The sequence below is a fragment of the Taurulus bubalis genome (genome assembly GCF_910589615.1).
Source record: "Taurulus bubalis genome assembly, chromosome: 20".
Taxonomy (NCBI): Eukaryota; Metazoa; Chordata; class Actinopteri; order Perciformes; family Cottidae; genus Taurulus; species Taurulus bubalis.
Window position 1 is genome coordinate 4681178 of NC_136608.1, and position 15286 is coordinate 4696463.

Sequence of the window (15286 nt, forward strand, 5' to 3'; positions counted from 1 at the left end):
GATGCTATCTCTAGGCATATTTGGTGCGGGGGAGATTGACCTTTGAGGTCTGGGGACATAGCTAGCAGAGCTGGTTTTAGAGCTCGAAAACCAATAAAAAAAAAAATACTTGTCCGAGAGTTTATTTATGAATGAATTGACTGAAATTTGACCTTTACACCTAAATCACTTTAAATACGAGCACAAGCATTCAGCCAGCATATTGGATCTGCTCTCCACTGCAGCCTGGCAAGTGGTAAGCTCCTCTTAGAATAGGAGATTACCGCCTCAAATCCCAGCTCTGCATGTATGTGCATCTCCTTAAGTCAGCTTTACCCTTCTGTAAAACCCCTGGGTCATTAGAGACAACACATTCTGCTGCTCCCTCATCCCGCTTCCCTCACCTGCCTCAAATTAACAGTAAATCAGACACCTCTTTAGGCCCTGCCTGGATGGGCCTCAGAAGGTCTCAGGAACAATGGGGAGAAACCTTCCCTGACCTGAGGACAGCGGGGTTAAAGGGAGGCAGGGGATGTTGATGGATAATCACGGGAGATCTAATTGGTGTTGAGAGACAATCAGCGGGGATGACCTCATGACTAGGCGGACGCCTCTGCCAAGCTTCGTGTCCGTCATCGTTTCGTCAAAGTCTATTGACCGTTTTAAGCTTTTACTGTAAGAATACAACCGTCTCAACCGTTCAGTATGAACTAAACCGACTCGGCAACGTTACAAAGCACAGCGAGCCGGAGAAAATGAGTAAACTTTAACAACTAAGTGCTTCATCCACACACTCTAAGTGTTTGTGCATTTCCTTTAACGAGTGTTGCATTAAAGCGTGGTGCAACTAATAGTTGATCAAAAAACAAACAAATACACATTAGTACATACATGTATATACGGTGTAGTGTTTTAACTGCTCCTCATGCTTTTTCAGTTTGGAAACTGCATTCTCAAATACGTTTAGGTTTAAGTAACACAACTACTGAGGTTTAGTAGAAGAACACACAATCACTGGTCTCGTGGGATGAAAGTCCTGTGTGTGAACGGTCCATCCTTCTGCCGCAGTCTTTGGGAAGATGTTTAGCTTCTTATCGGTTTAAATTGGCTACTTGGGAAACGCTGCGGTCGTACAGGTCGTCTCAACTCAAGTGTGGATATCCGCTGGCTTCACTGGAATGCCAGAAATACCCCTTGTGTATTACTCACCATGACATCTTCTGGGATCCAAATGTTCATTATCTGCATCAGTACAATAGACCTTTTCTCCATGTAGCTGATATTCATTGATGCACGTTGGCATCTTTAGCGAGAAGCAATAACTTTTTGAGTCTTGAAAAACGTTATTCCTGAAAATCAGTTGACTTTGAAAGTGTACTTGTTGTGTTGACTGATGACTCATCCCTTCCCGAGCCAGTGTCGCTGTCACGCCCGCAATCATTTGTTGTTCACCACTCCTTACATCTCCTCACATACCGTGTAATACCAAGCATAACTTCTCTGTTTACACTCAGCCTGTGATCTGCAGTGACCTCTGAGGAATCTGATAATCACTGATTCATATCTTTCGTCAATCGTCTGTTCTGTTTCTGTCGCTCGCTGCACATTTGGAGATATGCCTCTCCAGATTTTTCAGTTTGGTCTGCCGACATTTATGTCGTGGCTTTGCTCAGATTTGTGTCTGAGTGTTACGAAATGTCACATTAATTGCTTTATTTTTTCTAGTTATGTTTCCCTGCTTGGGATGTTTCCGAAACTTCCTTCTCTGAGGCGGGATGTGGTCTTTTTTCCACTTTTCAGGCTTGAAGAACAACAACAGGAAACATTATGACCCAGGCTGGTTTGCTCTTCAATTTGACCCTAAAGTCCAGGCTATGAACCTCAGGAAGGTCTTTGGCTTTTCCAAACTCTAAATACTGTGATTAGTATCATAGATTATAAAAAGGCCACTGGGATAACCATTGCTGCAGTACTTTCATTTCATTTGTATTCCCTCGAGAAACAGTGAAATCATGTGAGGCCTCTGCAGGACGTGGTGCCTCTAAAGCATCAGCGTTACACACACACACACACGCACACACACACACACACACACACACACACACACACACACACACACACACATAAAAACTGAGATTATTATTTGTTTCAGCAGTACAATATTATATCACCTACATATTGCAAACTTGATCACCTTTATTTTATTTTTCAAAATTTGAAATGGGTATTTGTTAATAAAATGCTTCCAGCGTTAAGAAATATAGTTTTTTTTATTAAAAGGAGGAAACAAAAACATCTCATGTTAACAGTTGAGCGTAAAACGTGGTGAACAGAGTCAAGGTGGTCTGATGAAAACCAAACAGTTCAATCTTCTTGAATCTCCGTCAGTCACTGCCAGCAGGTTCCACAAGAGGAATTCCTATTTTTTTATTTCAAAACTGTCTCCCAGAGGACTGAATGGACCTGTGGTGGACGCGGTGTGAATGTTTGGTCACACATCTCAAATGGGGGGGTTTTCGTCATAGGATGCCTTTTTAGGTTCATCCCTCTAAAAAATGTGCGGTAACAGCTGTGTGTGAATACCATGTCCTCTCTCTCTGCTCTGCAGCCACACTGGTCAAGGCACATGTCAAATCTTACCGTGAAGCACCTTTGCCGCCCAGCTCCGTAATAAAGTCTCAAAGTGAGTTCATAGCTTGTTTCGTTCCTTTTTTTGTAGACATTTCCTTCCTTTTGAGAAGACCTCCTTCAATAAATAACACAAATATATTCATAAGTCATATATAGATAGATAAACATGTATAAACTACATGCATTTCGTATAATTTAAATAATTTATATGTACAGTTCCCCCTCACACACTCCCTCCCCCCCCAGCCCCTCTCACACGAGTTCTGTAACAGCGGCTCTTGTGGATTTGCGGCTCATTAAAGTGAAATATCATTTAAACGGACCCGAGAATTCTTCAGGAGAAGTTTTATTTCAGAGCAGAGTGTTGCTCATCACCACCGTGACGCCTCACCCTGTGGTGGTGGGGGTGGTGGGTGGACGGGTGGGTGGGGGGCGGGGCACCGTGAACAGGAAGCAGAATCCGATACAGGGAGTAGAACTCCAAACAGGTAGTCACCAGCGGCTTTGTTTACGTCCTGCGACGCTTCCTCGACAGCGCGCAGACGCAGGAGGTGTCTATGCGTATCCACCTCCAGCCCACCGAGTTGCGGACCTGCGTCAGCGCCCGGACGTACGTCTGCGTCGTCTTGCACTGCGAGTTCCAGTTCTTGTCATCGATGCCCCTGCAGCCACCTTTGAAGGGCCTGGGGGTCCGACAGCGTGTCTCATAAAAGAACTGTTTGATGTCCTGCGTGGCACTGATTTTAAATTTGGCCAAGACGGTGACGGGGTAGCCCCCCGTGTCCACTGCTTGGGTTTTATTCGTCACCCACTGGCTCTCGCTGTCGCACACAGAATACTCCCCACGATAGCTCTTGTGCTCGACGTAGCGCTTCTTCCGCGTCTTGTTGCCCGCCGCCCCGTCCAAGCTGCCGCTGTAATCGTCCGTGAGGTACAGCGGCGGAGGCTGCAGCGGCGGCCGGTCGCTCAGCAGCACCCGGGGCGAGTTGTAGCGCTTGTGCTGCCTGAGAACGTCCGAGTTCAGCAGCATCACCTGCTGGTCGGCCGCGTCGTCGCTGCGCCCCCCCGTCCCCCACTGCTCTGCATCGGCCTGCTCCTCCGGAGGCAAGTTAGCGCTGAGAATGGGGGGCAGCGTGTCCGGGGGCTCGGTGTCCCTGCTTTTCCCCTGTTGGCTTTGGTTCACCCTGGTCTTCCCCCTCGTCAGGTCCGCCTGAAGCAGCTGAATGATGAGGGAGTTTAAGGGGTCGGGACTCGGCTGCTGCTGCTGCTGCTGCTGCTGCCCCTGGCGACTGCTGTCCATGTTGGTCGCCTGGATACCGTAGAGGTACACGAGGACCATCACGTACAGCAGGATGGACATCACTAGATTCACCTGTAAGATCTGCAGAGACAGAGAGAGACACTTTTAAGAGATATGCTGTACTCCTGGTTGTCTTCATGACTAAAGAAATACATTTTTTTTTTTTTTTTTTTTTTTTTCAGGGAGGAGAGAGAAGGCAAAGATCTCTCATACAATGATGCGTATGATATTTTACGAAAGGTTATTTTTAAGTTGTCCATTTTCCTATGAATATGCAGCAACACAAGCGATCAGAACCTGTTGAGGCAACACAACTACGTGGTTAGGTTTCGGTGAAGAATGGTTTGAGCATAAAATAAAGCTAGTGCGTTAGTTAAGTTTAGTAAAAGGAGTCAACATTGACTTGGTTTCATAGGGGACACAAACAGCGGTCTCCTGAGTGAAAGTCCCGTGTTTGTTTCCCTACGCCGACTTTGTCGCTCTTCATATTGCATCACCTTTCCAAGGGGCAGCCCTGCACTTCCTGGCTCACGATCTCACGGGATAAATACAAATTACAGTGCTTCTCATTGGTCAAAGTAGGAACAGTGAATGAGAACAGCCTGTGTGAGGTAAGAAGGGACGCATGCCGTTTATAAAAACAACAGGAAGGGCATTATTGTAGTTTGCCCTGTTTATTTATCCAGCTCATTTATAGGACAGCAGCAGGTTGATTCAGTGTGACTTAACTTCCTGAGGATATCATTCTCTCCAATGTCTTATAACTTAAGAACTTGAAAGAGAATGATGACTTTTTAACGTTTTCTTCCGAAGTATTCCAGTTTGTAGTCATCTGCACGTCTATAGAGAACAGGAACCTCTAATAGCTAATTCAACATACATTTGTGGCTTTGTGGGAACCTTTTGGCTTTAACTCAGTTCCCACATTGTAAATAACAGCAGCAGCCGTATGAACAAACAGTTATGGGAGCTGACGTGCTGCTACATGTACAGCATACCATGTGGCCATGAAACACCCACAATTCTGCTCGTAGGACACGTAAAATGCTTGACGCGAGCATGAAACATGGCTCACACGCACGCACACACACACACAAAGACACACTTTGCTGGCTTGCCAAAGGGTGTCGCTGTCTCATACTTGCAGTAATTGTTTTTTTAAATGCAGTTGTAGTTTACTTGGTGGAGAGGCAGTTTTGTGATGGGAAGGTTGCCAGTTCAAATCGAGTAGGATGATTCTTGGAGGTGACGCCCTGCTCCATGTTGAACAGCGTCTACGGCACGAACACTGTCTTCATGGACCACAGCGGCTGGCTCTTGTCTCATTTCCTCCAGTCGGAGCCAGAAATGAAAGAAGAGCCCGACCTGAAGTATCTACTCTTACTGCTATCATCTGTCAGCTCTTGGCTCTGTCCACTCAATGGGGACATGCACTCTTACATTTCATTTGGGCGCACCCAGTCATCCTATCAAGCATGAATGAGTTCCATCTCTTTCATTTATTTTTCCTTTTTTCTGTTTTTTTAATGGACGATCACTCCCAGAAGAGTTTTTTAAACCCTGTGGTGATAAGTAGGAGTTCATAGTATGACATGGTGTGAGACAGCATGTTCACACAGTTTGTGTGTGTTCGTGCACGCTCGCACAGGCAGATGTTTCGGCAGCCAGTCAGCATGGGTCAGGATGTGCTGCTGGTGTAAAACATCAGGGAAGAGTTATTACCACTTCCTAGTAATGTTTGTGCTTTTTTCATCTTTTTCATGGGGATTTCTCCCACTTCAAAACTGAATTTCTAGCCGTTTGAAAGCAGCAGAAACAAACAGTAAACACAACACCCACATATATGCATATTGAGAGTCCATTAGGCAAACTCATTAGCAGGTTTACTCATTTGCGCAGATAGCATCCAATAATCACCCTCCCTTTAGCTCTGTTTTGGTCTCCACCAACTCCTGAGGGAAATACCTGTCTCTTTAGCGTCTAATTGTTCAGCTACATTCACCGGCTAGCTGCTAACTTCATGTGTCTGCCGTTTGGTGCTGGGAGAAGCCACTGTTCACTAGAAACCACTACTTGATGCGGATGAAAACGATACGGATGAGAGCGGTGAGACTGAATCAAAGGTACGGTTAATCTTGGAGTTAAGGCAAAGATTAGTTTAATAAACAACTTCTCTGTTTTTTTATTTTGCTAGCTTACACAAAAAGTACAGAGCCGTGACGCCCCCCATAGGTTTGTGAATAGCCGTTGTGATGCTCAAAGTGGGTGGCTACGAATGTGGCCATCTTGGATGTGACGACACAGACTAACTCGCGACTCATCCACACATGAGACAGAGAGGTGGAACGGACGTGGTTGATCGCCATTCAAATTGTCACGTAGTCCATTGTTGACTGAACCATCTTCTTTAAACATGCAGAGACACTGCGTGCCACAATAACTAAGGCACATTCCATACGTTTGGTAATCCTCTTCTGTTTCAAAGCGGTTTCAAAGTAACTCTCCATCCTCTCTTCAGCACTTTCATTGCAAAGACGCTCCAGCACATCAATGTCTGGAATTCTCCTCAGCTGTCTAGACGGATCATTTTTCTCTGCCTTATGGCCAACAGTGCAGTAAAAACAATGGAACCATGACGCTTTCCCCTTCAACTCTTCAGGTGGTTTACGATCCTCGGAGGCAAGTCGTTTTATTGTGTCCAAAATAACTAGTTGGTTTGACGCACTAGAGTTCACCACGAGGGGTTTCTAACAGCTGTGACCACTAAATATTACCCTTGTTTTTCACAATTAAACCCTTAACTGTGACAAAAAGGGCAGCAGCAAAAGATCTCCTCTACATGAAGAGAAAAAGACAAGAAAAATGATTTATGCACAGTCGTACAGTATTTCTCCAGGACATGCTAACCAGTATGTGCCTGCTTTAATATTTATATTCTTTTATTATGGGCTGTCAATCCTGGCTTGACTCTGATTTATAAACACCAGCATTCCCTTGAAGAAAGATGTATACAATCTATGACAAAGTCGAAGGACAAAAGTCCGGTATCAGCATACTTCTCTCATGCGTCACCCCGTGTAATTACAGTATTCCCCCAGAGAAGCAGGTGGTGATGCGCAATTCATGTTTCACATAAGTTGTTGTTTTTGTTGCAATGCAACGCAACGCACACACGCCAACGTGTTCTCACGCCCGAGTTGTCAAACACTGATCAGTGGCCCTGCGCTTCAAACTATGGCACTCGGGTTCCCCCTCCAGCTACAGGTTGTTTTCTTTCTATTCAAAATGACCTTTGGTGTTCACAGGGAATGCAGTTTCCTCGAGTCACATGGATGCATATAATGGACAAACAGATGGCTGCGAACATAAAGAGGTGATTTGTTCCCATCAGCAATGTCTGTTTCTGTCTAAAGAGAAGTGTCAATTTGAATATTGGAAACGCTGCTCAAAGTCGTGCACAAACTCGTACTTTTACACTCTCAAGGACTCTCATTGTCTCGATACCTTGACACATACCGTAACCGTGACGCTGCGTGTTAACCCTCAAACAACCCCTTCTTTATTGAGTCATAATAATTTGAACACACCGACGTAATGCACACACCCACACTGTTGCAACGTTCGTTTAAGCATCCATAAATCCTCTCACTTTTTTACTTCGACGCATTCCTCTTTTTGTGGGTTGCATAAATCAAGAAACTTGTCACACGTAGTCACGATAACTATTATTTTCATCAAGTCCACAAAACGCCCAAGTGTTACAGGGGAAGGGAAACACTGGCAGGTGTGGGCTAAGATGTTGGTGACGTTCTTGTGTAAACAAACACAACAGGCAACGTGAAGGTCAGCAAACGTGATCACGGTCATGGCCACATATCGTATGATAAGTCGATATACTGTAGTAATTATTGTGACAGACCTAGGTTCATGCATGCTCGTTAGCTTATACTGCCCCCCTTCTGAGAATCTCATCCCACGACTTAAGAACTTTTTGTGCCGTACTTTTCTCTGAAGCCATTTCGAGCAGACTGGGCTTTTTCGGGCGGTGGGTTTAAAGAGACAGGCGCTCGAATGGCGCGTCTCAGACAGAGAGGGAATTACAGGTTTATTCAAAAAGACAGTCTGAGAAAGATAATGTCTTTTTCGAGCATTAAAGCATGTAAACATGTTTTAATGGAAACCAAAAATACGAGTATGAGCCTGAAAATGAGCATGATATATCCCCTTTCGATCAAATTAAAAGCAGCATTTGCTCTCTAAATAAAATCTGGGTGCCATAAATTGTATTCATATTTGCCTGGAAATCTGTCCTTAAGAGAAGCAGATGTGATCAATCCCAATCGCATTTTGACAATTTGACACATTTATTGTGACACAGCCTTTGAGTTTTTAGCTAAATGTATTTGTCTCTGCTTTGGTGATTTAATCCAAATGTATGAATAAGGATCTCTCTGTTAATCAGGCGCCTGGTCCATGAAATCTGCATCTATTGAGGCAAACTAATTTCCCCTCTTGCTGCCAATAGAAGCTCTGATGGTAGTTTATGGAGTTGACATTCAGACATGTGCAGGCTAACAAAGCACAGCTGTGTGTGTGTGTGTGTGTGTGTGTGTGTGTGTGTGTGTGTGTGTGTGTGTGTGTGTGTGTGTACTTATTGTTCAGGAGTCTGCACAAGGACGGCAAAATGAGGAAAGACCTCCCCGCTGAGGACACTTTGACCGTCCTCACCTCCACAAAAAGTTATTTTAGGACTTGGGTTTAGCGTTCGGTTTATAATTAGGTGTTGGATTAACGTGAGGGAATAAATGTAGTCATAGAAAGTCAAAGTCTGCATGTGAGAGGGATGCTGGCAGATGTTAATGCTCCCGAAAGAAAAGAAACTATATCGGTGTGCCGACACAGATTGTCTGTTCCATAGGCATGAAGGTCAATAACAGATATTATATTAATTTAACATACTATGACCACAGAGCTTAAAATGAATGGCAAACTCTTTTTGCTTGTTTCCATGTCTTTCAGTCTGTGTGACAGGAGGCCGCATGGAGTCAATGCAAGATAATATAATAATCAAGCTACGTCAATATAATAAAATAGGACAATCGACAGGATGTATAACGAGCTGGTGGACATGGGAGAACATTAATTATTGCACACATTAAATCATGTTATATGCCATATTAAGTATTCATGAATGATAAGAAATTGTTTGTAAAACATCAACAAACCTTACACAGATATTTGTAACACTTTGTTCATGGTTCATAATAGTTTTTTTAACTAGTAGATGTGTAGTGGATGGCTATTATAAAGTTGCAGCTGGTGATTAGAATACTTAGTTGAATACTTTATAAATATTCAGTTATTCAGATAGATGGATTGGGAACATTTTCATTGCCTCGCAACGGCTCTCAACATGGGCCGTTTCCAACCCTACAAAAAAAACAGTGTTTAAAGCCAACCCCAACCTTTCTTGTCTCTGCTGTCAATTGCAACTGATATCCGATGAGGTTACAACCCGGCTGTTCCTCCAAAATGTCACATTTGGAAGCATTAAGCGTTCCTCATGGCTTGAGGTCCGAGCAAGTCACAGATTTCCTGGTGGATTTAAATGCTTCCCTCGGCCAAAAAAGGGACACGGAACATTGTCTCCTCCCGCAGAGGGCCTTGTAATCCTTTTAGCTGAAACCTTGCCCCCCTGAAACTGATTCAGAGCGTGGCGGTTACCTGCACTGTGTTCCTACTGTAAATGACTAAAATAGCAGGTTTGGACAAGAAGAAACATCTGAAGCCTCGGGGGGACTCACTAAATTCCTCACATTCATCTGCAGGTCATCAGAGAGTCTGTGGAGTTTCTGTATTCGTGACTGAGTGCTCGTTACCTGCCGGTGATTTTTAGGGAGAGGTGCCCGTCAGCATGGAGAGGGGATCCGACACAGCAGCAAGAAAAAACTCACCGAGTGAATGAGCGTTGTGCGTCACACTTGGGTGACGCACAAATGGGTAAATGGGTAATTGCTCAAGGAAAATCTATTTTTCCATGTGATTTTCAGATGGTACTGTGGCCTGAAAATAGTCACATAACTGTGTGGAACTGGAATGCAGGGTTTGGGGGCTTTGTCGCCCACCACAACGTACCTTGTGACTCCTGGTAATTTAACATGAATATTTGCTATTCTGTAGTTCAACTATGTTGCCACAAGTATGTTAGCATGCAGAAGTTAGCATCGGTGTGGCTAACAGGAGGCGTTTCTTTTTTTAAGTCGGCTCCATCACAAGCGTCTGGCAAGAACCGATCCGCTTCTATTTTAAATCAATCTAGCGAGGTCTGCACCAGGTTGTGTCTTAGCCTCGCTGCACACATATCGACAATTCTGTTTTAAGCATTGCTCAGGTCAACTTGAGCAGTTTTAGGTTGGAGGCTGAACATCGGGAAGCAGCCTACTGGTTGTTATGATTTAGTCAACACTAGAATTATATATCATGTGCATGTTCATTTCCTCTTCTACCTGTAGTCATGGGGAGATGCACATAAACGGTCCGGTTTTCAGTCTCATTTACATTTGCTGTTTATTTAAATGCTATCACGATGTGTTCAAATGTAATATGTAACATGGAGTTTTTTCAGAGGAATTGTTATGTCTAGTATCATGTGCATAAATCCCCATATAGCCAAGGATAATGTCTCATGTTCAGTACTGGTTGTCATTACATCCCAAAAACCTGCACATGTCGGCACTTGCAACACATTTCAGTCTTTCCACACGTGCAGCAATAAATCCGATCCACCCTGGAACTTCAATAAAGTGCAGCCTGGCAGGCAAATCCCAAAGAGAACAGCAACCTCCAAGACATTGATATGCCTTCATGCAGAAGTGTTTCAGACACTTGTATCTGCTTTCTGGTCCTCTCTGTCACCCAGAGCTCATAGACTGAGTTGGAATATAATTGACCGGTAAATTGAAAGATCCGCCTTAAGACTCAGACTCACTCACACACTTTAGAAATCCACTTCTCTCACACTGGGCTGCTGACTCTATGACAACTCATCATTACCTCAATGACTAAGGATGAAGTGTTGTAGCTACCTTGATTCAATGACACACAAGAGACATTTGAGGAGAGGTCAGGGCTTGAGTCATTTGGATGAGCGTTCAAGTGAGGCGGTGGCCAAGGATGGAGAAGAGGAGAGGCTGGGAGTTGGGACATGAGAAGGTGTGGAGGCAACAATGACAGGAGCGGAAGAATCAATAATGAGGATGAAAAGCAATTAATCATCGGCATGTACCATTGTGGAAATGTATTGTGTAATCTTGTTGGCTAATGTGTATTTTTTTGTTTGTTTTTCTAATTCTTTTTAATGTTGACTTCCTAGAAATGACTCGTAAAACATGTACTTGTTCTTTACTGCTCAAATGCTGCAGATCCATAGCTTTATATTTGACACAGAAATTCACGACGTACAAAACATATCACAAAAAAAATTACATTAAAATAACAAGATGGAAATGAACGATCAGCAGACGGTAAAAACGAAAGGAAAGACTTGCCGTGGCACATTCCAGCAAGTAGAAATAGCTGCAGGACTTTGTGAAGCAATTTAGCAAGATCTGATGCAACTGTTCCCTGTGCATTTTAGGAAGAGCTCTTTGTAAAAACCTGGATGGAGCAAAAAAGGGTACGCCCCTAGCTAACCCCCGTTGCCAAAGTTACTACTCGAACTAGGACTTAAATTAAAATAGAATACCAGCAGCTGTGGTGTGTGTGCAATGTAAAAAGTGGAGCCATGGGCACAGACTAGAGCGTACTGAGGTAAAACATGGGACAGGTGGTGCAAATACTTTCAAGTTTCTGTTTCCTCTCTATTCTTTAAATACTCTTCTTCTGACAGTTCTGAATTCTATCTTCATGATTTGTATTCTTATTGCAGAAGGCGTTATTCATAACTTTAATCTAATTGGTCAGGGTAGGAACACGACGTCCTGCTACACACAAAAAAACTATCCTCCATCCTGAGACTTTATATTTAACACATTGATCAGGAACCGGAATGACCACAGACGGCATCTGTGGGGACATCGTGTCCAAATGATATACAAGTAAAAAACATCAGATTTCACTTTTTGAAGAACAAAGCTTACAATGTTTGCCTCGGCCCTCCCTTTGCTCTCTTTATAGATTCATCTAAGGAGGCTGAAGGCCGATTAGGTCAGTGTCCAGCCCGCCTCTGACATTATCCCCCTTCACCCGCTCATGATCTCACATGCCAATCTGCTCATATTCATCCTCACCTCAGTCCTCGTCCTTTTCTCGATCCGTCTGCGTCTGCGTCTAATACCCCGCTCACACACACAAACCCACACAAACTCTACTAACCTCTGCACAGAAACAATAGAATATGGTCAATTTCGCTTTACAACAATTGAATTTGCTATTTGAACATTGTTCAGCAAATCTCCCCAAACCCTTCATCCAGTGGAAGCGGCCTTTTTAAAGGTCCGGGTGTGCATGTGTAGCTTCCTAAGCTCTTCCGCCATCTGTGTGTTTGCACATTTCCCTGGTCGTTTCCAAAATACCAGCGCTAATCATTCCCCCAACAAACGGTGCTGAGTGAATTGCCAGCACCCTTGGCTGCAGCCATGACCCGTTCTCCACGCTCACTGACGCTGTTAATCTGATTCAAGCTCGAGTTGAAGGTTTAGAGCCGCCGCACAAGAGGGGGGGATGCACATATTGTAAATGCAAAGTAAGCGGGGCACAATTGCGAGACTGTGCTCCATTAAGGGTCCCATTATATGCAAAAAGAGTATAATAAGTGTCTCTTGCACGCAGTCTGGTGTGAGCCACAGGAGGAAGGGGCCTCTGAGCTTTTAACTCCTGAGGGATTGGTGCAGATAATCGTTCTCAGCGTGGCCGCGTCTTAGCAGGAGAACAGACAGGGTTCCTCAGCGGTGACGTGCTGGACGCACTCTGTGCTTTTCATGTGCAGGTCAAGCGCCACTATATCATGTGCCGCTGCAGAGAGAGCTATCCCCCGGGACGGGATTCATGCCACCGGGCAGGGAAGCTGTGTTCCCCCGTGTCCCATGATCACTCACTGTGGCTTTGTTTTCCACTGCAGTACATACGTCATGCATCTCTATTGAAACAGCACAAACATGACTAGAAGTGGAGAGAACTCAAAAATAACAGTTTTACTGCCATAAATCATTACAAATATATATATCTTATGTCGAGTGACTGTTGGCCCCCGAGTCATTCGTGGCACAGAATAAAAAAAAAATGTTTTATCTGTTTAGTGCACACGGCATATTTTTATCTAACTATTGGATATCGCCCTATAAATACTTTTCACCCCGTCTTCATGGGAACTTTTGCTTTCCAGTGCTTTAATCTTGTCCCGCGCTCTGCTTCCTCTCTTCCTCTTCCCGCTCACTACCTCATCGAGCTGTGTTGCTTTTCTCTGCTCTAATCTTCCACTGCAGAACGACGACACCAGTTGTGAAATTTAAAAAGTAAAGATTTGGCTGTGTTTGGGGTTACCCCTCTCTTTGAATGTGCAACGGTTCTGTCTTTTGTAAAGGAAACATTTCATCACAAACAAAGTCATGAAACAACTTCCTGAGCCAACACACCGCTGCATGCAGCAAGAGAGAGAGAGAGAGAGAGTGTGTGTGTGTGTGTGTGTGTGTGTGTGTGTGTGTGTGTGTGTGTGTGTGTATGCTTCTGTGTTGTTGTCAGTGGAGCCTGTGGCAATGTAAGTCGGATCGTGTCTGGATTTGTTGAGTTTGTGTGCGTGTGTTATTTTAGTGATCACCATTAGGAATTCAAATCTAACGCACATGAAAGAGCGGCCTTAAACACACAGGGGGGGGTGTGTGTGTGTGTGTGTGTGTGTGTGTGTGTGTGTGTGTGTGTGCGTGTGAGCGTGTGAGCAGGAGCATGCACACTATCTCTCTAGATCCAAGTGTACTGTTTATTAGGCCTTGTATCCTAGATCACAAGCAGGGTGATTCAACTTGTTCTGCCCAAAATGACAAGAGTTAATAAACAAATATTTAACTGTCTAGGAATCGCCTTCTGTGATGTTTTTCTTAGTCTATTTTGATATGTTTTATTTCATTTATCCTGGTCCCTTATTTACATTAAAGGTACACAAAAAAAAATCCTATTTAGAATCAACTTATTTCCATTGTGAATTAGAAAATGGTTGGCTGGCCAACCGCCATCCTACCGTGGGCCAAATGTCGTAAATTGAGTATCACTGAGCAATTAATGAGTGAACAGCTGGTGTCTGTCAGACTGGTCTCTGTAAGGTTAACGACACGCCATTCTCTATTTCGCTTCGAGCGGAAGCGCTATAGACAATGGAAGCGCTCCCAGATCACGTTTGTTTTAGACGAATCACAAATATGTTTTTCCAATCTAGGGTGGAGGTCAGGTCTAGAGTGAGTCAGCACAGGACTTTAACCCAGAAGGCTGCTGTTCATGTCCCATGTTTGACCAAAAGACAACACTGATTTATTTAAATTCCACCCCGTAACTCAAGTACCACATGTACTTATTTAAAGCCTTGATGTTTTACTCAACCTTAACGAGAGGCTTTGTTGCAGTTTGAATTACAACATCAACTGTAAAGAGGCGTGGGATAAATCCTCCTTCATCCTAAATAAAATGCTTATCTATTTTAAGTATAAGTATAAATGCAACAAATCTGACTCCAGATTACAGCCCAGATGTGATGTACAGGAACCTCATTGGGGCGTGGCGGTGATAACTGGCCCCTAATCGGCACACATAATTGAAGACACGCCCCTCAACTGCATGGTGCAAAGGGCATGAACAGGAAAAGTGGTGTTTACCGGCAGTAGAGGAGTAGCGTGTTAGAGCAAGACAGCCGCCGGCCCATCTGTCTGATTAAGATGAAGTAATGATGGAGGCAGCCTGGTCCGTGTTTGGCAGCGAGGCAGCAGAATGGGAGCCAACCAGGAGAGATAAGCCAAAATGGGAAAGAAGAAGATAAGAGAGAAGAAAGGGGGGAAGAAGGAAACATTACAGCTACATTTTAACATCTTTTGGTTCACCGATTTGGTTTTCCAGCTCACGAATTCCACTCATCAACCATATGTTCAGCCTGTTATACAGCATCTAGGTGCAGAAACATTGTTTCACTAAAGATCCATACTTTGACTTTCCATAAGGTCAGAGGTAAGCTGTTTAACTCCATGAACATAAAGGGTTTAAAACATTTCGTAACGTCAGTACCAACATTGAAAAGAGATCTGAAAACCATGATTCTCACCGCCTCAGACTCTGTATCTCATGCTGTGAATTCTCAAATGGTCTGTAACTCTTATATTAGAAAGAGGCCTTCATTTC

General features: G+C 44.0%; 1 protein-coding gene across 1 annotated transcript; it reads right to left on the reverse strand.

Annotated features, from left to right (window-relative positions):
* Positions 1-3031: 3031 nt before the first annotated feature.
* Positions 3032-5172, reverse strand: ntf3 (neurotrophin 3; the record flags this gene model as incomplete). Its single annotated transcript, XM_079236054.1, has 2 exons — positions 3032-3991; positions 5125-5172. The coding sequence occupies 2 exons, from the start codon at positions 5170-5172 to the stop codon at positions 3119-3121; spliced, it is 921 nt and encodes a 306-aa protein (XP_079092180.1). The 3' UTR covers positions 3032-3118.
* Positions 5173-15286: the final 10114 nt, after the last annotated feature.